Raw genomic sequence first — 26,054 nt, forward strand, 5'->3', positions numbered from 1 at the left:
CAGAAGGAAGAAAGTCACGGAAGTACTTACACACGACTATCACAAGCAAGGAAAATAAATCTAAACAGAGAGATCGAAGAAATAGAGTACACGCTGAAGCGATCATACGAGTCTGAGGAAATGGAATTGGAACAGAAAGCTATACAAGAGATAAAGAAGAATTCAAAATACCTTTTCACATATGCAAAATCAAAATAAAAAATTCAGTTTTGGACCTTTACTTACAACTGAAGGTACGTACACAGAGGATAACAACGAAATTAGTGAAATTCTAAAGGGCCAGTACGAGGCTATCTTTAGCACCTCAATAAACATGAAAGTTGAGGATCCAGACAGCTTTATGAATGACATCCACGCTACAGATAATATAACAGATACTAACACGAACTCGGAAGACTTTGACAGAGAAATTGACATGTCCATGCACTCAGCCCCTGGGCCTGACTCGTGGAATTCAATATTCATAAAGAAATGTAAAGTACCAGTAGCGCGAGCACACGGCGTAATATGAAGAAAGAGCCTGGATACAGGGAAGATGCCGGCAGCACTTAAATCTGCAGATATAGCTCCTTTGCACAAGGGGAGGAGTAAAGCCTTGGCAAAAACAGGGTATAGGACACAGACCTACTCATAGAAGGAAAGCAACATGTAAAAGATCTGGGAATTATGATGTCTGAAGACCTGACATTTAGTGAACATAACCGAGCAAATATAGCGGCGGCGGCCAGGACAATGATAGGATGGATTATGAGAACGTTCAAATCCAAGGACCCCACAGCAGTGTTAATACTATTTAAATCACTGGTGCTGCCCCGTCTTGAGTATTGCTCGGTACTCACTTTCTCTTTCAGAGCGGGAGAGATATCAGAGTTAAAGGGAATAGAGATAATATACGGCACGCATAGACACGATAACACATCTAAATTATTGGGAGCGTATCAAATCTCTTAAAATGTACTCTCTGGAAAGGAGACGAGAAAGGTATAATATATACATGGAAGATACTGGAGGGCTAGGTCCTGAATTTGCACAGTAGAATAACAACATACTGGAGCGAAAGATACGGAAGGAAATGCAGAACAGAACCAGTGAGGAGAGGTGGTGCCATAGGCACAATCAGAGAACACTGAACATCAGAGGTCCACAGGTGTTTAACACCCTCCCAGCAAGCATTAGAAATATTGCCTGAACGAAGGTGGAGGTATTCAAGAGGTACTTGGACAGGTTCTTGCAAGAAGTGCCGGACCAACAAAACTAGTAGATGTGTGGGCCTGCGGGCCACTCCAAGCAACAGCTTGTTGGACCAAGTTATGACAAGTTGAGCCTGGCCTCAGGCCGGGCTAGCGGAGTAGAACTCTCTAAACACACTCTAGATGTGCTCCAGGAATATCCATATCCACTCTATACCCTCAAGCCGTGATTACTTGACGATTGAGAAAAGCATTAGGAAATACGGCCTGGATAATACACAAAGCCGGCATATATCAGGATCGCATTCATAAACACTAGGAACAACCTACACAAGCCATTCAGTAGTATTCGGCTCCCGCATAGATTGCAAATACATAAAGAAAATGGTTAGAGATATGCGACTAGACTTGTTCAGACCCGAGGGGTCTACAGCGAGCCTGAATGAACTGCAGCCCACCGTGTCAGACGTAAGACTGGTAAACGAAGGTATGCTATCATTTAAGAGTAGCTGATTGGGTGAACAAAGAAGCAGTGTTCAAACTGGGAAAAATGTTGCGACCGAAGGACACGGAAATAGATCGTCTGCAGAATATTGACATCTAAAGAACCTTCAAAGATAATACGACTAGAAACTTGAGAAATAAGTCATGGCAAACACATCTACTTACAACTAGGCGAGTACACCTACACCTGACTGAGCCCTGAGGAGCCAGCGAGTGCTTGAGCAGGTGTCCGGGGCTGCTGGGGAGAGGTCACTCACCCCACTACGACTGACGGTGGCAATACAGTGCCATTCATCATGTCTTCCACTGGTCACTGATGTTGACTAACAATTTGTCCTGATTCGAGGGGTCACTAATATATATATATATATATATATATATATATATATATATATATATATATATATATATATATATATATATATATATATATATATATATATATAAATATATATATAATATGTTGTACCTAGTAGCCAGAACATCGTACTCAACCTATTATGCAAGGGCCGATCTAGCCAACCTCTCCCTCCCTCCCTCTCACTGTGGGTGGTAGCCAACCTCTCCCTCCCACTGTGGGTGGAAGCCAACCCCTCCCTCCCACTGTGGGTGGTAGCCAACCCCTCCCTCCCTCCCACTGTGGGTGGTAGTCCACACAGACGTCAGGGTACAAGTGGTGACGGTGTAGGACTGTGAGATCTTTATATTTGGCGGAAGTGGAGAGATGGATTAAGGAAGTGAGAGAAGGGAAGACGAATGGGAAACTGGAGACGGTGGGAGGGGAGGGGGGGGAGGGAGGGAGGGAGGAGGGGAAAGAGGGAAGGGTCGGAAGGAAACGGAAGAGAAAGGAAGGGCGGGAGGGGTGTAGAAGGAGAGGAGGATATACAAGGAGAGCAGGGAAGGTTGAGAAGAACAGTAGGGGAGATAAGAGAGTGGTGGAAGATCATTGTAAGGTAGATGATTGTAATATACAGGTCCCCCTCACCCCCCCCCCTCCACACACCCTGGCCCAATTACATACCTTCCCCTGGGATGTCACTCGCCATTATTGCCTATTCTCCCGTACCTATTTTACTGCTGGTGAACAGAGCCATCGGCGGAAAGAGAACGTGCCAAATCGTTTCTCTCTCGTGGCCGGGGCTGAACCCAGGCCCCTGGACTGAGAGTCGCAGGGGCCTGAACTAGAGAGTGTGAGGCGCGGACAAGCAGGTCAGTACACTCTGGCTTGTTAATGTCTCCCTCTGCAGGTATTCATGAGAGGGGAGAGAAGGGGAACTGTATGGACGCTGAGGCGGATGTGGCAGGAAGAGAGGGAGGGAGGGAGGGAGGAGAGAAACAGACGGACGGACGTTCTGAAGGAAGGGGAATGGACGGACGGACGGACGTACTGAAGGGAGGGGATCGGACGGACGGACGGACGTTCCGTAGGGGAGGGGGACGGACGGACGTACCGAGAGGAGGGGAATGGACGGACGGACGGACGTACCGAGGGGAGGGGAACAGACAGACGGACGGACGTACCGAGGGGAGGGGGACAGACAGACGGACGGACGGACGGACGGACGGACGTAACATAGGGGAGGGGGAACAGACGGACGGACGTAACGTAGGGGAGGGGGAACAGACGGACGGACGGACGGACGTACCGAGGGGAGGGGACGTATCCATATTGAGGGATACATAGTATGGTAGACGGGTAACGTCACAATAAAGCCTTCAGCTTCGGGACGACGATATTCGCATCTCCTACTTTTCTGCGAGACACTCAATCACTCTCATCTTTCTTCGTATGTGGCTATGTAGTTCCTTCGCTTGTTTCTTTACTTTGGATGTATTATCATTTTCATAGTTTTTTTCTGATGCTCCTTATGCTTTTGTATTTGTTCCTTGTTCTGTTACATCTATTACGGCTCTCCTTGGCCCTCTTTGTTTTCATCTCCCTCCTTCCTCTTGCTTTAGCGTCTTGGCACCGTTTATTGTATTGTGTGCAAGTGTTTTAATGATGGTGTTTGGATTCTACACACACGGGCTCAAACGCAAATGCTATATACGGTACTGTCTTTGTGTGTGTTTCCTGCCTTCCGTCCCTCCCTCTCTCTCCCAGCTCCCTCCTCCCTATCTCTATCCTTCCCCAGGTTAATCCCATGATGGAGGAGGCAGAGGGAGGTAGGACAGAGATTGAGGGGAATGATTTTAGAGAGGGGGAAACGCCCTTTCTCCCCTTCTCTGCGTAAAGGGAGAGGCTTCTGCGTCCTGTCTACCATTTCTCTCTGTTCGCCATTGCAACATTCCAAACTGTTCTCCCTCACAATATTCTCTGTCTCCCCTCCCCCCCTGCCCGTCACGACAGGCGTCAGATACACAACAACTGTGTTCCCGTGGAGCTGTAGCGCTGGACAGTATTGTATATAATACATTTTCTCTCGGTGATTGATGATTGAGATTAATCTGTCATTTTGTCCTAATTACTTCATGTTGTTGTTGCGATTACGTAGAAAGTCCGGTTGTCTATATACACAGAAATCACACTAACGTGATGTATCCAATGAACAAATCCACAAGGGCCGTAACGAGGATTCGAACCTGCGTCCGGGAACATCCCAGACGCTGCCTTAATCGACTGAGCTACGACAGGGTTATAAAGAGGGTTAGAACTTCGGTTTCAACTCTTTTTAACCCTGTCGTAGCTCAGTCGATTAAGGCAGCGTCTGGGATGTTCCCGGACGCAGGTTCGAATCCTCGTTACGGCCCTTGTGGATTTGTCCGGTCATATCGTCAACTGGTCTTCTGTCGGTTGTGGGGAGGACAGGGAGGGGGGGGAGGGGGTCGGTGGTGGTGACGGTAACTGGTGGAGGCCAGCCATGACGGCCCCAGCGTTATGATGGCCGTTCCCCTCCTCTCACCAACATGTTTGTCTCGTAGTCATCAACCATCGCTCTATTTTATTGATGCACAAAAACCGACCTGATTGATGACGGGGGAGGGGGGGGCCGAAGGGACAGGAACTATGAGGAGAAAGTGCTAATCCATTACGACTATATAGCACTAGGGGCGTATCCTTAGGATAGGTCGGGATAAGGATTTGGGATGGGACGGAGGGAGAAGGAATTATCCCGAACCACTGGGACGGTCGGGGATTGATCACCGACCTGCCTGAAGCGAGACCGTGGCTCTACCGTCCGTCCCAAGTGAGAGAGAGAGAGAGAGAGAGAGAGAGAGAGAGAGAGAGAGAGAGAGAGAGGGAGCGAGGGAGGGGACGTGCATGGTATGACCCGACCACTTTAAACCTGGCTTTAGTCGGCATTGTACCCAACGCGGGCTACCTTTTGTTGCTACTGTTCCCTCCCTCTCTCTCTAGTTCTGGACATTTGTTTTAACACTTGAGAAATCTCTAGAGTATAAAGTTATAAGTAGTAGAGATGTGAGAGATTAAATATACTGCCTGTTGTGAACACAACACGAACCTTCGTCGCTAGACTTCAATAGTAAAGTGTAGGTGTTAAGGGTGGCGAGTGTGTGGTCCTGGTGTACGCCGACCTCTAGCCCTACACCGTCCTACGAGCCCTGGTATAAAATTAGCACTAGCCTCTTATAATGTGCTTCGATTTTAAATTGTATCAACTGAACGGAAGAAGAACATTATTTGCTTCTCCATGATGTACTGTGAGGCATATTCCCATAACCTGAAGAGTCGCTGCCAGTATTATGGTCAGACAACGGTACACAGTCGTCCCGGCCCTAGTGTTTTAGTCTGATAATTACTTCATTGGTGTACAAACTCGACATGGTTGTTCAGGCACTGGAACGATCACACTTTCAGACAGTAACGACAACAATTTCTTCCTTGTTCAACAATATTAGATTCAAGTCTTAGTATCCAAGTGTCATCTTGTTCACTTCACACCACTTTACCACCAGCAGTGTGTTAACGATGAAAACATGAATTTGCATGCAAATGTTGGCACAAAATTCCATTAAAATACCAGTAATTCATATTTATTGATAAGAACTTTAGCACACTAGTAGCCTCGCGAGAGAGAGGGTCAAGGTTTTAATCCTAGGCAAGGTGGGACCATCAGGAAAGTTTTCCTTCACTTCATTCCGGCATAAATAACAAGCTGGATTATGTCAATCAGCTGATAGTGTTTTGGAGAAAGTTTGTAATTTGTTTCTTAAATGAACTGTAACATGTTGCAAAATATTAGAAACTATAGCAGTTATTCTACTCTCCATAGTTAATGGTTAGAAACCATAGCAGTTTTAATAATAACTGTTAATAACTATTTGCAACAATAGTGACAAAGAAAACAATATGCAGTAACTTTAAAGTTAAGAATTCTAAATATAAGTGAACAAATTCTAAATATAAGTGAACAAGCGTCAAACTAATGTGTGTGTAGAATACATACTAGCGAATTTAAATATTGTTCAGCAAAATAAAATATGGGCATATCCAGCTGGGCGTACATTGCCTCTTGTTATGGATGAAACAAATTCAAATTTAATCACAATTACGGAAAAATTGCAATATGTTGTGCAAATTGGCGTTTGGGAATAGTTTTGTATAGGCCAGGTATACTCTAGTTACAGATGTGTAGAAATGCAGGTGTAAACAAATAGATTCATTTGTACTCTGGGCGGGAAACACCGTGTAAATACGATGAAATTTCAGCAACTGAAAGTTCAGTGCACCTCTGAATATTTCAGAAGCTTTGATGAATATCTGCCGCGGTTTCATTATGTAGCCTCTACATCATGTCAATATAAGCCTTCCGCATTGTGTTAAAGAAACATGTCGATAAGACTGACAATCTGTAATATAATTCTCAGCATCTTTGTTCCGAGAAAGAACACACTATGGAGTTTGCTTGTAAACGCCCGAGTCCTAATCATCCGGCAAGAGAATGCATTTTGTAACTTGCAAGGGGGTCCCAATCCCACAAAATCCGCGTCCCGCTCTTCTGTCTGCAATAGTGAGAATTCCCGACCACTGCGTGCTCGATGTGTTGCCGTCTTCATCCCAGTAAACCTCGGGACTCTTTACTAAGTTGTGGTTATAACCTTGTCTTTCATTAAAGTGTTATACAGTAATCATGCATTATATTCTACATTTAATATATGGTTATGTTTTATCGTTGTTTTGTGGTTAACATTGTTGTTTTGTGGTTAACATTTGTGGTTAACATTGTTCATCTGGTACTAATAATAGGCGTATTCGTTTAAAATTAGATAGCTGCTCCCGCAAGACTGATCTTATCTCATCTGCAGTTGCTAGTAAATCCACTGTTTATGTGAATGAATGTCTGACCAGGTGCAGGCAAAATCTCTTTTTTAAACTGCGTGGCTTCTGCAAAAATTCCCCTACAATTAAACACTGTTTTGTGCGAGATGGTAAAATTATAGCTAGGAGGACTGACACTGGAAAAACCTATTCAATAACCACAGAAGCTCACCTTAATTCTTTCCTCAGTGACTGTGGGTTAGCTGCTGTATAGCCTGAATTCAGATTATAATCTCATATAACTACCTTTGTGTACTCTAGCTCTGCCTTTCCCTTCAAAAGGTTTTAACTTTAGTTTAAAAAAGAAAAAAAAAATAATAAAAAGAATAATATTGTCATCTTTATTATTGTCTTTTTTTTCTTTTTACTCCCATGTTCCATAGTACACTGGCTTTGCCTGTGTCCTCTAGTATTAACTTCATTATCCAATGTTCCTGAGTGTATCTCTATTTAAACTACCTCAGTTTGTTTTAGTGTAACTTTAGTATTCAATTATAGTGTACTTATAATAGTATAGTAAGCAAGCTTATTATCTTATAGATTTCATAATTGTTTTTTTTTTTTTTTTTTTCTTTTTTGGTCATCTATTGTTATTAATTATTCTAGTTAATTTTTTACATTCCTAGTTCCCATTAAGTTTTTTTTTTTTCTTTTTACTTAAAATTACCATTAAGTTTATTTTACTTTAGAATTTTTAATCTGCTTTTTTCTTTGTTTTCTATTTTGTAATTTGCCATTCTTACCTTGTTTTCCTGCAATCAGCCTTTTTATGCAGACAAGTATAGACCCAGAACTAAACCTCTTATCCACTATCTATGACAATCATCACTTCAATGATCAAAATTGCAGATATTTTACAGCAAATGATGTAAACAATGTATTATCAGATAATCTCAATATCTCTGTAATCAACTTGAACGTTAGATCCCTAGGTAAACACTTCGATGATGTTAGTGCCTTGATTGAAACTATTGACAACAAATTCTCTTTTATTATACTTACTGAAACGTGGTTGAAAGAGGATAATACTCAACTCTTTAACATGCCTAACTACTCGGCAATTCACAACTGTCGTCAAATGCAGAGAGGTGGTGGTACTGCTCTTTACTACCACCAAGAACTAACATGCTTAAAAATAATTAGAACTAGAGACTGCTGTGGGGAGTATATTTTTGCCAGTTTCAGAGTCAAGGGTGCCGAGTCTGTCCTGTCTGTGGGTGCAGTCTATAGAATTCCTAACACTGATGTGTCTGAATTCAACTCAAACCTTAGAAATCTAATACTAGATAACAGATTGAACAAAACCCATCTAATTATCGCAGGGGACTTTAATATTGACCTCTGCGAGCCTGAACACCCTACTGCTGTTAGCTTCCTCAACTGTATGAATTCCTGCTTCCTCATACCCTTAATCACTAGACCAACTAGAATCACTGATAGTACTGCTACGACTCTAGATCACATCTGGACCAACATAACCTCTCCGCTTACTTCAGGTATAATCACCGATAGCACTACAGACCATTACCCCACATTTCTCTTAACTAACATTAGCAAACCACCTCTAGAGACAAGGGAGTTAAGCTTTAGGCTGCACAATGAAACTGCTATAAACAATTTTATAACTGCTGCTGATAATGTCAACTGGGAGTCCGAGTTAGGTAACATAGGGGACATCAACCTAGCAGTGAAATCTTTTCTACAAACAACTCTTAGTCTTTATAACACCCACTGTCCTATGCTTACAAAACAAGTCACAAGCAAAAGACTTAACAATCCTTGGCTTACAAAGGGAATACTTAAATCCATTAACAAAAAACACGACCTTGAGAAGAAGTATAGGCTAGGAACAGTCTCCAAAGATTTCTCAAAGAATTACTCGTTATTGCTATCTAAAATAATTAGACGAGCCAAAACTAAATACTATGAAGATAAATTTACCCAAATAAAGAGCAACATTAAAAAAACTTGGAGCACAATTTCACAAATATTGGGATCAAAGAAGATTTTAAATAACAAACCAACACTCCTTTCCAATAACGTTGGTCAGCTTTCAGCCTTTGATTCTGCTATTGAGTTCAATAGGTTCTTCTCTTCCATTGGGTCATCCCTTGCAAATGATATTCCATCTTCCTGTACTGATGTTAAGGACTATCTTACAGGTAACTATCCACAGTCTCTGTACCTAAAGCCTACTAGTTCCACTGATGTCAATGAAATAATCCTTTCCCTTAAAACCAAGTCTAGTGCCCTCGAGGAGATACCAACTTTAATTTACAAAAAAGCCTCCAGATCTCTAGCCCCTGCTATTGCATTGCTCTTCAACAAGTCACTTGAACTCCAAACCTTTCCTGACATTCTAAAAAAAGCAAGAGTAACCCCTGTCTACAAATGTGGTGATCTCACTGATGTTAACAACTATAGACCTATATCAATCCTGCCTAACTTGTCAAAAATATTCGAAAAGCTAATCTACAAGCAGCTTTACTCTTTTCTAGCCAAACACAATATACTTAGCTCTTGTCAATATGGCTTCAGACCCAAAAAAAGCACTAACGATGCACTTATTAGTATGATTAACGTAATTCACGCAGCTCTTGATAAAAAGGAGTTTCCTGTTGGGTTATTTGTGGACCTGCGTAAGGCTTTTGACACTGTCAACCATCAAAACCTTCTTCTTAAATTACATCATTATGGAGTCAGAGGACACTCCCTGCAATACCTCAAATCTTATCTTACTGACAGGCTCCAGTATGTTTCTGTGAATAATACAATTTCTCCCACCCTACCCATCAACATTGGTGTTCCTCAGGGCAGCATACTTGGCCCTCTCCTCTTTCTCATCTACATTAATGACCTTCCAAATGCCTCCCAACACCTCAAACCAATTCTATTTGCTGACGACACAACCTTCATTTACTCCAGTCCTGACCCCCTTGCTCTAAATGCCACAGTAAATACTGAGCTAGAGAAAGTCCATCTTTGGCTAACTGCCAACAAACTCACCCTTAACATTGACAAAACGTTTTATATTCTGTTTGGCAATAAATCCTCTAATCAGATAAATCTCAAAATAAACAATACCCAAATTTGTAACAAATTAGATGGCAAATTCCTTGGCGTTCTCATCGACCACAAGCTGAATTTCCAGGGTCACATTCTAAATATATCAAAAAAAGTTTCAAAAACTGTTGGCATTCTTTCTAAGATCAGATATTATGTACCCCGCCCTGCTCTGGTTACTCTCTATTACTCCCTCATCTATCCATACCTCAACTATGGTATTTGTGCTTGGGGTTCTACTACCCAAAATCATTTACGTCCTCTCATTACCCAACACAAAGCTGCTATTAGGACAATAACCAACTCTGGCCCCAGACATCACTCGGTACCCTTACTCAAATCTCTGAATATGTTAGATATTAAGTCACTGCACATTCTCTCTTGTGTATTATACATATATAAAACGCTGAACTGTAATGCCAATCCTGACCTCAAAAGCTTCATTGAAGGTTGTAACAGAACCCATGAGCACCACACCAGGAATAAATACAGTTTTGATATTCCTAGAGTACGACTTAATCAAACTAGAAATGCTCTACAAATCAAGGGACCCAGAATGTGGAATGACCTTCCCAACCATGTTAAAGACTGTACCTCTCTCAACCAGTTTAAGATAAAAACTAAACAATACCTAATAAATTCCCTGTAACCCACCTCACTCCTTTATTGTCAACCCATGTCTGTTATTTTATTTTATTATTATTATATTTTTTTTTAATCAACACTGTTTGTCAACCTATTGTATTTGTGCTGCTTTTTCAGTCATGTTCCCCCTTTTTTTATCTTTATTTGTATTTGTTTTCAACACTTTTTATTCTTTATGCTCAATTAGTATTAAGTTCTAGATATTAATGTTTTTCTTGCCCGAAACGCATTGCGTAATAGTGGCTTTAGGCATTGTATGTACTAGCTCTATCTATATATCAATCCATTAATGTAACATCACTTGTATGTATGTACCTTACCTGAATAAACATATTTATATTTATTTATTTATTTATTTTGTAATGAGTGGCTCGGTATATGGCAACACGGAATATGGCTGACTCGGCGGCAGCAGCCCCGTTATTGCGAACATCCAATTTGTTTGAAATATGTATTGTCTTGAATGAACGGGATATTAATATACTTGTTTTCTATGCTAAGGTTTTTGGTGGTAGAATGTTTTGTATGAAGCTGTGTTGCTAGTTTTATTGCTAGCAGTGAGTGAATGGAGGCAAGTGGGGGATGTCTGGAATGGTAACTGAAATTTAAAGTGGCGGTGCCAGACGTACGTTTCAAAGTTTTTTTTAACTTGGCCTATTAGACAAGACTCTTTTGTTCTCGTATGTCACCTTGCTTTACATTGAGATATAATACTATTTTTATTTTCGTAAGGTTGTTAGCTACCAGGAGAAGGGTTGTTGGTAGTGATGGAGCGATATTAACGTCAGCAGGCCTTGATCAATTCAACAGGTTCCTGCTCATAATTAATGGCTGCCGTTTGAATGAAGAATGTTAACGCGTGATCGCCAACATTCACAGCTTCCAGGATGTTGAAGTGTAGGTTCCAGCGTTCCCGGAGGTAAATGTTCGCATTTATATTTTCTGCGTGAGCAAGGCTACCTCGGAGCAAAAATTGATCCCGCAACATAAACATTATGTTTTACGTGATGTAAAAGTTGATCTGGGAACCAATAGATAGAGGAAGATAGAACACTTGTCGGCTTTAATATAGATCCTGACCCACGAACCTTTTTTTATTTTCAATTAGGCACCTTGGGCGCTAAAAACTTTTCTTAAATCAAGGATTTTTATCTTATCACCATGGCCCCATATGGGAACGGTCAGACTTATAGTAAGGAATCCCTGTAGCACCATACCCATGGGTGTATAAAGACAGGTGTTGTGAACATCTGTTCTAACACATGCGTAATTGTTTGGAAGGGGGGTGGTGGTGGTGGTTGAGCTTTAGATCATGTGTGGCTTTAGACCCATCTTCAGTACTGGTGGAGAGTATTGTGGGCGTGTAGGTGTGGTGCCGGGAGTATGAACCTTGTGCTCACTATGGTGTCTGCGTCTGCTGCACTTCATCCTACAGTACATTCATCTTTATTTATCTATTGTATTCATTTACTCTGATAGGGATTTTTGTTTATAATGTCTCTAGGTTATTCGGGTGATAATATCAACCTGCAAAATAGCTTAGTTATACCTGGTCTATAACCCCGATAATTTTGTATACACTGATCATGTCTTCTTTGGTTCATATTTCTTCTAGTGACGAGATTTAATTCGTGTAGGATTTCTTTGAGTTTCTATAGTTAATTTTATTTGTTATTGATTGTATTCATGTCTGCTTGTGGTAAGATTGCACAGCTAAATATCACACTAATTCAACCAGTAATTAACAAATCGAATTGGTAATTTATGAAAATACTTTAGTCAGTCATCGGATCAATTAGAAAAATAGTAAGATCGTAATTAAATTTAGTTCCAGGCAAACTTTTAGACAGCTTTATGCTTAGGGAAAAGTAGTTAAGAATTCTAAGGTGACAATTATCCTAAATAAACATCCCAGAGTTTGGGCTGATTGGAAAAATAAGTCATGGAACTTGGAGGGGAAAAGTAAAGTTCATTAGTTGTAGCTTTATCATGATTACCCTTCCGCCGCGATGAGCGAGGCTCACACACGTCCTCACCCCCTGGCAGCTGCGTGAGGAGTGAGGCGGCTCGCTCTAGTGGCTGCTACTCATGCGCCGGGGAAAACCCCTCTATACATGCCAATAATATCTGGCATAAATTTCCCACTTTGCATTCTCATCTCTTCTCTTTATCTCTATTTTTATCTCTATATCTTTATCTTTTCTCCTTACCTTTTTTCTTTCTCTCTCTCTCTCTCTCTTGCGTATGCCTGGAGGAGGGGGAGAGGGGGAATACGTTACTGGGGAGGAGGAGGAGGGCGGGAATGTGAGTCAATACTGTGACGTCACACTCCACGTGTCCAGTCACGAGACTGACAAAGGTCAAGAGCCCCTGTCTCTCCCTGTTTGTATCCGCAATTATCTTGCTCTCTCACACATGCACAGTGCAAGCATAGTCTTGCAAGTGCTCCTCGTGTGCAAGGTCAGGAAGCCGAGACCGGGTGAAAGGAAGACAGATGAAGCATAGAGGCCCGTGTTCGATTCCCGGACGAGACGGAAAACAGTTGGGCAGGGTTCCATTTCATATGATGCCTTTGTACACCTTGCACTGTTTAAATAGGTACTTGGGAGTTAGACAGCTACTGTGAGCTGCATCATTGGGATGTGTGAAAGATATAGAAATGCAGATAGTTGGTATGCAGCCCGACCTCCTGTTATGGTAGTACTACTTGTAACGATGAGGACCGAAGTATATATACCGACGTACGACGAAATTAGAACGTAGAAATCTGAACTATTGAGTTAGAAAAACGGGAAAACTATATTTTACTTGTTGCTTTTGCCAAACTAAAGTAACCTATCCTAACCCCCCTAGGCCTAATATAGTACATATGTGTGCTATAGCAGGCCTAGGAATATTTTAGTTTGTGTTTTAGCTTAAATTAAAAAAATTCCTTACTAATCAGTGTGCTACTGTCCATAAAAGCTAAGAACGTACGAATTCTGACTATTGGCGATGGTCACAATAGGTACTATCTCAACAGGAGCATGGGTTGTTCACGAGAAAATGGGTCGGGAGTCGGTACATTGAAAACTAACGGCTAGAAAGGCGGAGTCCAAGAGCTAGCAGTTCGATTCTGCTTCACTAATGGGTGAATACAGTGAAGAAACCTCTCAATATTACTGAGAGAAAAGTACCCAGGGGGGGGGTGGAGCCTAGCAGAGACCCTTAGGCAACTGTGAGGCAGGAAAGCCATAGGAATGGCATGGAAAGCATTTCTTCACTGTAAGAGTTGCGAGAAGAGTTGAATGGGCTGGAAGGAAGGGTGGTTGAGACTAACTCCGGAGACTTAAGAGTGTGTGCACGAGGCTAAGCACGAGATCTGGTGCACCACACAACTACTACTACTGGTTGCACCTCGGTTGAGACGCTACAACACCAGCGTCCAAATATAGAGGGTTTAGTAGAATTAAAATACCTCGATTTTGGATGCTTCCTCATGAGCATCCGCTTTAATAAGTTAAATGGATGGCTTAGGGTCATACGCTTGTCGGTGTTGTAATAGTCTATCGCCTACTGAAAAGTGGTCATGAGGCTACGACAACGGACTATAATTCTCAGAGGGGTGGGGGGGGGAGGTGATCCCCAATCATCAAGCACACGTGTTAAACAATGCTCTGCCAGACAAGCAACAGGTCAGTCACAATAAAGAAGAAACGATGTAGGAAGATGTTTAGTGAAGGTAGGTGTTATCAGGAAAAATAGTTCCTTCACAAAAATCTCTTCGAGGAGGAGGAGGCTTTTGGACCAAAGCCTCCTCCTCCTCCTCGAGGAGGCGGCGTGTGCTAGTCATGTGAAAGCCTGAAACTTTGCCATTTTCAGTGGATTTTGGTCCAAAATACTATTGTACTATTAGTCTAAAATTACAACTTCACTGTGGTGCAGTTATCATTTTAGACTAATATTATAATAGTATTTTGGACCAAAGTCCACTGAAAATAGGAAAGATCTGTAATGCATAACACAGATGGAAGAGCGTTCCAGCACAGTAATAAGTGCCAGTGGAACGTGTATTCAAAACTTGTTTATTATCTCTCCAACTTTTCACATGCTGAGGAATTGCTCTTGAGAACGCTGAAGGAAAGTTTAGAGATATTGCTCTCTAACTTCTATATATTATTATTTTTATCTGTATAAATTATTAGTATATATTTAGCAGTCTTTAACGCCTCTAGCTGTGGGTAATGTCTGTGGGGTCGCTCTGTTTCTCTTCTCATAAAGCCATTACTGTGAATACGATAACTTTGTTACATCGCTGAAATAATATTTTAGCTAGAGTACATCGAGCCATTAGCCGGATAACTTTGCACATTGATGACTGTACTTTTCATTAGGCTGCAGTATACTCTCTCGTTTATGGCTCTTGTTGGGCATTTGAAGAAACGATCGGAAAACGCCACATTGGAGATTATTAGAAATTACGGAAAGTGCGATAACAAACGAATTAGTTTCTATAATTTAGGGTAGCGAACACAGATGCAGGAGGCACAATAATTCCAGCCTGCGAGTTAAGACACTTGTAGCTGGATGTCGCTAGTTAATTAAAACTATAAAGTTGAACGGACCTGGTGTCGCTTTTGGGCCGACATGAGAGAGAGGGAGAGAGGGAGAGAGGGGGGGGGGGGACAGAGAGAGACAGAGCCAGACACACAGACTTACCTACTTACTTACTTACTTACTTATTTACTTTAATTGTTTGTTACAAGTGAATTAAGCGCCGCTGATGCTGCCGGGATGAGAATGTTGCCAACGCCGCCACTTTATTCTTTTTAGTGCTTTGGTGGAGAGGGGGGGGGGGTGAGACGCTGAGGGGGTTCCTCAAGTGAGAGTAGGGAGTAGAGGCACAGATCTTAGAGGGGGATGGGTGGGGATGGGTGATGGACAGGAAGGCGTGCGGATAAGGTGTTAAGAGGTTGTTGGGGGAGCAAAGGGAGTAGGGAGGGGGGGGGAGGTTGAGAGGGTGTTTGAGAGGAAGAGGTGCAGGAGATAATGGGATGATAATGTTGGTGGTGGAGATGGTTGGCGGGGAAGGGAGGAGTTGATAATGACCTTCCTGTAAGAGGCCAAGACCAGTCACAGATGGTGTCAGTTGGTCTACGCCTCATGAATGGTTTGGGTCGTGTTGAGACTCCATCCTTGTGGTGTCTTCCCGGGTGAGGGAGGTGCGTGGCTTACACGTAAGATAGGCGGCCCGCAGACCGCGCCTTCTCAATCCCCCGGGGGCCTCCCAAAACTGTACATTTTTGGATATATGTTTAGCTTTTTGTCTGTACATTGGTGTGTCAAAATTATTTTAATTATTTAAGTATTGTTTCTAGTGTATAGTGTGTTATAATCTGAGTGATCAAGTCAGCCAAATGGTAAATATTCTATCAGTAAATGCCTTCATTTGAAGGCATTTATATATATATATATATATATATATATATATATATATATATATATATATATATATATATATATATATATATATATATATATATATATATATATATATATATATATATGTCGTACCTAGTAGCCAGAACTCACTTCTCAGCCTACTATGCAAGGCCCGATTTGCCTAATAAGCCAAGTTTTCATGAATTAATGTTTTTTCGTCTACCTAACCTACCTAACCTAACCTAACCTAGCTTTTTTTGGCTACCTAACCTAACCTTACCTATATATATAGCTTAGGTTAGGTTAGGTAGGGTTGGTTAGGTTCGGTCATATATCTACGTTAATTTTAACTCCAATAAAAAAAAATTGACCTCATACATAGTGAAAAGGGTAGCTTTATCATTTCATAAGAAAAAAATTATAGTAAATATATTAATTCAGGAAAACTTGGCTTATTAGGCAAATCGGGCCTTGAATAGTAGGCTGAGAAGTGAGTTCTGGCTACTAGGTACGACATATATATATATATATATATATATATATATATATATATATATATATATATATATATATATATGTCGTACCTAGTAGCCAGAACTCACTTCTCAGCCTACTATGCATGGCCCGATTTGCCTAATAAGCCAAGTTTTCATGAATTAATTTTTTTTCGTCTACCTAACCTACCTAACCTAACCTAACCTAGCTTTTTTTGGCTACCTAACCTAACCTTAACTATATATATAGGTTAGGTTAGGTTAGGTAGGGTTGGTTAGGTTCGTTCATATATCTACGTTATTTTTAACTCCAATAAAAAAAAATTAACCTCATACATAGTGAAAAGGATAGCTTTATCATTTCATATGAAAAAAATTATAGTAAATATATTAATTCAGGAAAACTTGGCTTATTAGGCAAATCGGGCCTTGCATAGTAGGCTGAGAAGTGCGTTCTGGCTATTAGGTACGACATATATATATATATATATATATATATATATATATATGTATGTATGTCGTACCTAATAGCCAGAACGCACTTCTCAGCCTACTATGCAAGGCCTGATTTGCCTAATAAGCCAAGTTTTACTGAATTAATATATTTTCTCTAATTTTTTTCTTATGAAATGATAAAGCTTCCCATTTCATTATGTATGAGGTCATTTTTTTTTATTGGAGTTAAAATTAACGTAGATATATGACTGAACCTAACCAACCCTACCTAACCTATCTTTTTAGGTTAGGTTAGGTTCGGTAGCCGAAAAAGTTAGGTTAGGTTAGGTAGGTTAGGTAGTCGAAAAAACATTAATTCATGAAAACTTGGCTTATTAGGCAAATCGGGCCTTGCATAGTAGGCTGAGAAGTGCGTTCTGGCTATTAGGTACGACATATATATACATATATACATACATACATACATACATACATACATACATACATACATACAATATTTAGAAGCGAACTCTCGTACGTATTCAGAGTTAAATGGCAAGTTTTTCTCTGAATATTCTGTGTTCCCGTCTTTGAGGCTGTGGGTCCCTACAATTGCACCAGAGGAGGCGGCACCCTCTTTATAAATATTTATATTTAAAACGCATATATATGTGTTTAATAATTTTGTGGGAACACCTAGGGGGGTCCTGTTTAAGTAGGCACCTTTGGAGAACCTTCTGGTGTAACATGTTAACAGTAGTCCTCTAAGCTTTATATAGCTTAGGGCCTCACCAAGTCCAAATCTAGCAGGGGGTGAGGGACACTTCTGACACTAGAAAAATGGGCCGCGCGGAAAGTATATCTTTTTTTTTACACACATAAATCACAATAGCGTAATGCACCAGTGCTCTACACATCAGCGTAGAGCACTGGTGGGTATACTGGGGTACACCCACCAGTGTTCATGTCCCACCTCCTGGTGGTAGAGTGCCCCCACCAGTGCTCAGGATGGCCAGTCACCTGAAGGCACCTTTCGTAACTCTGATAACTCTAGGGATCTTTCAATTCGGATTTCACATACCTCATCTCTTGTTTAAATGATAGTATAAATAACACTGTAGAAGGTAAAAGTAACCATGTAAGGTCTCACTAGGAGGGGTGTATAATATTAGAGTATAGGGAAATATATGTAGGTGAATGATCACAAACCCGGTTAAATCCCCACAAAAACACACACACACTGCCTGGCAAGACTGGATTTTATTCGTGGGGTTTGGATTAATAAATGACTCGATACATGTTACTCACACTCACACGCACTCGCGCACACGTACTCACGCACACACATTCACTCACACTCCCGTGTTGAGGTACATAGTAAATTAATATATGCTGTCTTTTCCAGAGGCTTCCGTTGAACACCCGTGGTGCATGTGTTCTCCCATTGCCACGGTCACAAGGTCAACACCATCAATACCAACATTGCAGCATGCACCCGGCCCATGTACACCCGGCCCATGTACAGCCGGCCCTCGCCAAACACCGTATTGACCAATAAGGAAGTTGTTGCAGCATCTGACAAAAAATACAAAGTTTAGAAACAATATTTGGCGATCAGGGCCAATCTCGTGACATTACGCTGAATGTAATGAATTACTCATGACATTGTGATGTGTTTAGCGAGTGGATTAAACCGTTTCAAGAAACCATCTGAAAACGAAGATTAGTGATGATCAGGAACTGTGTGTCAAGTTTGTTTCGGTACTGTCAATCAGACCTAATCGTTGTAGGACCGCTGAAGCGCACACACTAGGAGGAGAGTCTAAATTCATTAACTTGAAGTGTGTATAGTCTACACATCCATAGGGACGATCCTGGCATACTGACGTATTACAAGAGACCTTGAAGGGGGTACTTGTATGTTCCCCCTCGCTGACCCACGCCAAGGGAGGTCCACCTCGCTGACCCACACCAAGGGAGGTCCACCTCGCTGACCCACACCAAGGGAGGTCCACCTCGCTGACCCACACCAAGGGAGGTCCACCTCGCTGACCCACACCAAGGGAGGTCCACCTCGCTGACCCACGCCAAGGGAGGTCTACCTCGCTGACCCACGCCAAGGGAGGTCCACCTCGCTGACCCACGCCAAGGGAGGTCTACCTCGCTGACCCACACCAAGGGAGGTCCCCCTCGCTGACCCACACCAAGGGAGGTCCACCTCGCTGACCCACGCCAAGGAAGGTCCCCCTCGCTGACCCACGCCAAGGAAGGTCCCCCTCGCTGACCCACGCCAAGGAAGGTCCCCCTCGCTGACCCACACCAAGGGAGGTCCACCTCGCTGACCCACGCCAAGGGAGGTCCACCTCCCACACCCGTAACTACAGTACATCCCCCCCCCCTCCAAGCCTCCCCCGTACCGCCGTGACGTCTCCTCCACCGTCACAACTCCCCCTCCCTACGGCCGGGGGATCACCCACGTCGGCCAGGATGAGTGTGGAGATGGGCACGCCGACGGGCACGCCCGCGGGCACGCCCACACAGCCCCAGACCCACCACTTCCACTCCACCCCTGACCACGCCTCCACCGCCCTCCAGGCCATGAACAAACTCCGGATCAACACCCAGGTCAGTGCCCTGCTCTTGATCCACCTGCTTGTTGTGCTTTCTGGGGCCACTTGAGGGGGGGGGGGGGTCACGTGCGGCCACTCACTCTCAGCTCGCTCACATTTGCTCAAAAATTTTCTAATTTTCTCAGATTTTTCACGTTTATTCGTCTGATTCAGTAAGAAAAGGTTTTTTCCCCCCGAGAGACAATTCAGTTTTTGTGTTTTGTTTTTTACTAATGGTAACTATTTTTCAATATGTAGTAATTATTTACGTCATAATAAATTACAGATTAAAAATAACTGAATCCCAAAATAAAGGTCAATGTAAAGACGTCGTGGTGAGATACTAATAGGGAGGAAATTAATACAGAAAATCTGGTCTCCGATTTGTTATTGACGTAAGCCCCCCCCCCTGAGTGTGGGGTGGGGGGGGGGGGCGGCGCCCCTCTGGTGCTGCCTGGCAACTGTCTCTGGGACGTGTTGCCACGTTGCTATATATTTTATATAAATAATTATCCTTTTAATTTGCGTATCAGGTCTTTAAATGATTTAATGTCATATAATATTTAATTCAGACTTAATATTATACGAAGATCATGATTGGTACGTTGAGTTATAGTCAAATACTGTAGTGTGTTAGGGGGGTCTGACAGCTGAGTGGATAGCACCTCGGATTCGTAGTCCTGAGGTTCCGGGTTCGATCTCCGGTGGAGGCGGAAACAAATTGGCAGAGTTTCTTTGCCCCCTGATGCCCCTGTTACCTAGCAATAAATAGGTACCTGGGAGTTAGCTGTTACGGGCTGCTTCCTGGGTGTGTGTGTAACAAGGAAGTCTGGTCGTGGACCGGGCCGCGGAAACGCTTAGCCCCGAAATCACCAAGATAACATCAAGACGGGGTCATAGTTCCGTACTGGCCTAGCTGCTTGTGAGGAGTGAGAGGTGTGGTGGGTAAGGTACTGGTGCCGTGTGTGTGCCCCGTGGTAGTCAGTCAACTGTTGTCATCAATGACGCTACATTTATAACTCTTATTGGTTTGGGAAAGTTTGGTGTTGTAAACCCCCTTATTTCTCCAACCCTCTCATGTTCACCCCCTTCCTCCCCCCCCCCACCCCCTCCCTGTCTTACCCTGTCTTCCTCTAGTACCCCACTCTCTCCCCCCTCCCTCCCACTCTCTCTTGCTCCCCTGCCCCCGTGTGAAGGTAGGGGAGGTGGGGTGGTGGGGAGGGAGCCAGACGCCAGGCGACCTTCATCTGGGGAAACCCCAGCTAGGCCTATACACTCTGCAACTGTTGCTTCTGTCCTTAAAGTGTTACGTCCCCATCATCTGCTGGTTTTTTCGCTTTCTTCTTTCTTTTGGGTCATACTCTTCCTGCTGTTTCTTTTCCCTGGCATGGTCTGCCCCCCCCCCCTCTCTCTCTCTCTCTCTCTCTCTCTCTCTCTCTCTCTTTCTTTCTTTCTTTCTTTTTCTTTCTTTCTTTCTTTCTTTCTTCCCCCCCCCCTTCCCTTCCCTTCCCTGCCTGCCTGTTTGGCACCATCCTCTCTATAGGACTTTATCTTCCTGCTCACTGCCTTCCTCTCTCGTTTCTCCAGTTTTTTCGTCATCTTTATTGTTCACTTCTTACTTTGTGTTTTCTACTTTTATCTACTTATTCCTTTCTTTTCTTATTCTTATTATTACCTTCTTTATTACACCTTACCTTCCGTACCTTTTGCCTTGCTCTTACCATCCTGTAAGATTTCCATCTCCTCACCTCTCTCTCTTGCCTATTTATTGCCATTGCCTCCGTCTCAGGAGCACCGCTCCTGTGCCAGGTAAGTCCACCACGGGCTCACCATAGCCCGTGCTACTTGTCCCGCTCCTGTGCCAGGTAAGTTACGGGCTCACTATGGTGCCAGGTTGGCCATGCTAAATTGTGTTTGTACAATTATTTGTATATTATTGAGTGGAGTGGTGTGTTAGTGTGCCCCAGTGACTTTAGGGAGCCCCATGTTGATATCCCTCATTATGAAAGCCCTGGTAGCTGACTTTAAGTCTCCCTCAGTTCAGGGACTCCAAGGTCTTAAGCAGGCCGTTATCGTCTTGGTTGGGGAGACTGCAATTAACCCTTAACCCCCGTGCTACTTGGAACTTGTGTCAAGTAGCTGAAGCTATAACAACTACTTCGTCTCATCACAATCGACTTGATAACGGTCCAGGACGGACTGAAACGTCGCCGTCTCTTCATTTTATAGTGTGTGGATTGGTTAACTTTTCTCCTTTTGAATCACCTTAAGTCTCATTGTAACCGGATGGTGACCAACGCGTTGGAGCCGAGAGGGAGCCCCGCGTTCGAGCCGAGACGGAGCCCCGCGTTCGAGCCGAGACGGAGCCCCGCGTTCGAGCTCCCTCTACACCTTCCATGCAATGGTCTAACAGGAAGCCATCCGGAAGAGAGCCAGCGTTCCGGGGGCGCTGACGGTGCAGACCCAGCAGGGACTGGACGCCGCCCTGCTGATTCCAGTAGCAGGCTAGGGAGGAGGGAGGGAGAGGGGGGGAGAACTGGGGTAATGGAGCGGGGGAGGAGATAGTGGAAGGAAACAGCATATTGGTGGAATTAGAGATGGGTAGAGCTGGCGTACATGGAGACAAAGGCGGAGGGTTATGAGTTTCTGGAAAGTGGCAGTAAAAGGGGAGTAATGGTTAAGTGGAGGGGGTACAGGAGGGGGGGAGGTGTAGGAGGCAAGCAGGGGGGGGAAAAAGAGAAACGAGTGGGGAGGGACATTGAGAGAGAGAGAGAGAGAGAGATAGGGACATGAGAGAAGGTGTAGAGAGGGAGATAAGAAGTGGAGGAAGGAGATGAGGTGTAGTTTGAGGGAGATGAGAGAGAGTGTGTGTGTGTAAGGGAGATAAAGAAGTGGATGACGCAGTGAGCGATAAATTAAGAGGGAAAATTTCGAGTGTACGAAGGTAGAGAAAGATTAAGAATCTATACTCTAAGACTGTCTGTGTCCATCCGTCCGTCCAAAGTTTGAGGCTAGACACTTGGAGCTATCCTCACCCAGCCTTGCAAGGAGAGTGGTCTGGGGTATGTGACGGACATAGGCTGATCGGGATCGGCCTAAGTTTAATGCTCTAAGCAATATTAGCATTTATAAAGACCCAATGCTGTTTTCATGAAGAGTGAAATATTTGTTATGGTTTCCTTAATGTTTAGTGATACATTTTCTAAGACAATACAGTTGTTTCACCGCTTCTTAAATAATACATTTTCTGAGGGAAGGGAGAGAGTGGGGGGGAGGACGAAGATAGGGACATAGAAGATGCGGACGAGGGGGTGAAAGGGGAGATATGGTGAAGTTTAGGCAAGAGGGGGAGAAGAGACCCGGGTGCTGTCGGGTACCCTTTCTATATGTATAAATGGAAATGTGTCTCTGTCCAAGGTTGGCGGGGAGATTGGGGTGAAGGGGAGGGGTGGAGAGAAGGGATAAAATGAGGGGAGGGAGAGAATCCGGGCACTGCCGGGTACACTTCTAGTATAAAATAGAGAGGAAACAAGGAGAGGATGGATGCTAATCACTGTAAAGTGTAAACAGGACTAATATTATCCTCTTACAGTTTCATGGTCCATCTCTTCTTATATTCCATTGTTTACTGGACGGTGTCTCCCGTCGCGCGCCAGCCGCTCGGCTCCCGCCACAATGAACACATTTCATTTGTGTAGACATTTCCTGAAGGAGATTCTGTGGGTCGTTGTCTTTGATTGTTGGCTTGGAGGAGTGGTGTGGTTGGCTGGAGGGGGGGGGGGGGCAAGAATGTTGTTTACTCGCATAACTGTACTTGCGGGGGTTGAGCTCTGGCTCTTTGTTCCCGCCTCTCAACGGTCAGTCAACTAGTGTTCAGGCTCCAGAGCCTATTGGACTCTATTGTCTACATTTGAAGCTGTGTTTGGAGTTCACTATGACACTGAATACAAATCCTTCTGGTATCGCTTTTGTTCATTTGAGTATTTGGTTGCTTTGTGTCACCTTGTTCATGTACCACCCTGGCTAAACTCTTTACATTTGCCCGAGAACTTTGTACGTGGTAATCATGTCTCCCTTTGCTCTTCGTCTTTCAGCGACGTAGAGTTTCAATCGTGTATCCTCACGTAGTCTCGTGAATCACTCCTCATAGTCCTGGCTGTGGAGGTGTTAGTGGTGTGAGGGGGGAGGTGGGTGTGTCCAGTGGTGTGTGGGGGGAGGTGGGTGTTTCCAGTGGTGTGTGGGGGGGGGGGGGGGGAGGTGGGTGTGTCCAGCAACAGACCAAGAACACTTGCGCGCGCTCACTCTGTGCTCTTGTGTGTTCTCAGAGCCTTTGTGCTCACTCTGTGCTCGCGTGTGCACTGAGAGCCTGTGTGCTCACTGTATGTGCTCGCGTGTGTGTTCTCAGAGCCAATATTACGGTTGGATGTAAATTAGTGTTCCATCGCTTGTGTCAGTATACTTCTGTAGCCTCCTGTACTGCTTGGTGCCAGCTGTGTTGTGGGTGAGGGCGGAGGCTGTGGGCGCCTTCAGGGCCTCCACCTCACCCACCACACCAAAGGCCTTACAGGTAGGCTGTTTGTTGTATGGTAATGTATAGTGCTTTGAAGGCAACTTGGTGAACTAGAAGACAGTGTGGATTCGGTTTTATAGGATGAATCCCTTTTTTGCAGCACGTGTTTGAAGTGTGTGTAGGAGAGATCAGAGATGCCTTGATCAAGAGATTGGGTAAAATACGACCCGGTTATCTTTAGAGGAGAAAGTTCTCTTTCTCTTCTAAAGAGAGAACGATTCCCCTCTCCTCTTCACGCCGTGTCTGAATGCTTCAGAGTGGCTTTGTAAGAGTTGAGAAATGTTGAGGCGAGAATAACGAAGGCTTGATGTATTAGAGCTGCCTCTGTGGGTGAGGAACCCCTTTGACGGTGTTAGAATACGCCAGTGTCCGAAGGATCAATAGACAAGAGGGGAACTGAAGCCTTTGTTTGGGTCAGGGAATCTTTTTCTGCTTTAATTCCATAGCTGAGCAGGTCTAATACTGCTGGTCGTGGGGGAGTGACTCCTAATTGGCTTGCTCTGTCCAGTGCGGCTTACAGGCTATTTAAATGATTTCACTTCCTTCTTATTTACCTGCTGCTGGTGCTGCACCTGCTGCTGCTGGTGCTGCACCTGCTGCTGCTGCACCTGCTGCTGGTGCTGCACCTGCTGCTGCTGCACCTGCTGCTGGTGCTGCACCTGCTGCTGCTGGTGCTGCACCTGCTGCTGGTGCTGCACCTGCTGCTGCTGGTGCTGCACCTGCTGCTGCTGCTGGTGCTGCACCTGCTGCTGCTGCTGGTGCTGCACCTGCTGCTGCTGCTGGTGCTGCACCTGCTGCTGCTGCTGGTGCTGCACCTGCTGCTGCTGGTGCTGCACCTGCTGCTGCTCTTGAGACAGCTTGCCGATCTCCTTCACCCCCCGCCCCTCGTGCTGTGAGTAACACTGTACACACACACTGGCTGGTGTATAAAATATTACCACAGCTGATGGCGCCGCCCCCACACCAGTGGGAGCTGTGTGGGTTAGTCTTATTCCCACCTGCTTTGTTCTACACCGTAAAAAAAAAAAAACTCTGCATATTTCAAATTGGTCCCCATAAAACTGTTTTCCCCACAAATTCCAAGTGTTATATCCTGGCTTGACGAGTCCATTATGGCGGATAACTGAGGTCGGCTGTCATTACAACACTGGTGGCCGGCGGGCGCACCAGCATGGCGGGAAAGTCATTCTCGGTGAAGTGCGATTGACTGATTGATGAAAATTAAGTCACCCAGGCGGTGGCACGGGCATGACTAGCCCGTAAGAGTGAAGTGCTAGTCAGCCCTGACACCCCACCTGTGACACTTGACCAGTCCCTGGCACCCCACCTGTGGCACTTGACCAGTCCCTGACACCCCACCTGTGACACTTGACCAGTCCCTGGCACCCCACCTGAAGGTGTCAGTGATATTTGCCAGAGTACAAATTGACTCACCGCCATAGTGACAGTATTGGGCGGCGCCACTCAACCTGTGAGTGGACACACTGCCACAGTGACAGTATTGGGCGGCGTCACTCATCATGTGAGTGGACACACCGCCATAGTGACAGTATTGGGCAGCGTCACTCATCCTGTGAGTGGACACACCGCCATAGTGACAGTATTGGGCAGCGCCACTCATCCTGTGAGTGGATACACCGCCACAGTGACAGTATTGGGCAGCGCCACTCATCCTGTGAGTGGACACACCACCATAGTGACAGTATTGGGGAGCGTCACTCATCCTGTGAGTGGACACACCGCCATAGTGACAGTATTGGGCAGCGCCACTCATCCTGTGAGTGGACACACCGCCATAGTGACAGTATTGGGCGGCGCCACTCATCCTGTGAGTGGACACAC

The 26,054-nt window shown here is 44.2% G+C and overlaps 1 protein-coding gene across 4 annotated transcripts in view; it reads left to right on the top strand.

Annotated features, from left to right (window-relative positions):
- Positions 1-26,054, top strand: part of LOC123744884 (kelch-like protein 17) — a 68,531-nt gene that overhangs the window by 5,900 nt on the left and 36,577 nt on the right. For all 4 annotated transcript variants that reach the window (XM_069303474.1, XM_045725131.2, XM_045725282.2 and 1 more), the window contains exon 2: positions 18,439-19,658. In XM_069303474.1, the coding sequence (XP_069159575.1) occupies positions 19,521-19,658 (138 nt within the window). In that variant the 5' untranslated portion in view covers positions 18,439-19,520. The remainder of the gene's footprint in view (positions 1-18,438; positions 19,659-26,054) is intronic.

This window comes from Procambarus clarkii, chromosome 1 (genome assembly GCF_040958095.1).
Source record: "Procambarus clarkii isolate CNS0578487 chromosome 1, FALCON_Pclarkii_2.0, whole genome shotgun sequence".
NCBI classification, from domain to species: domain Eukaryota; kingdom Metazoa; phylum Arthropoda; class Malacostraca; order Decapoda; family Cambaridae; genus Procambarus; species Procambarus clarkii.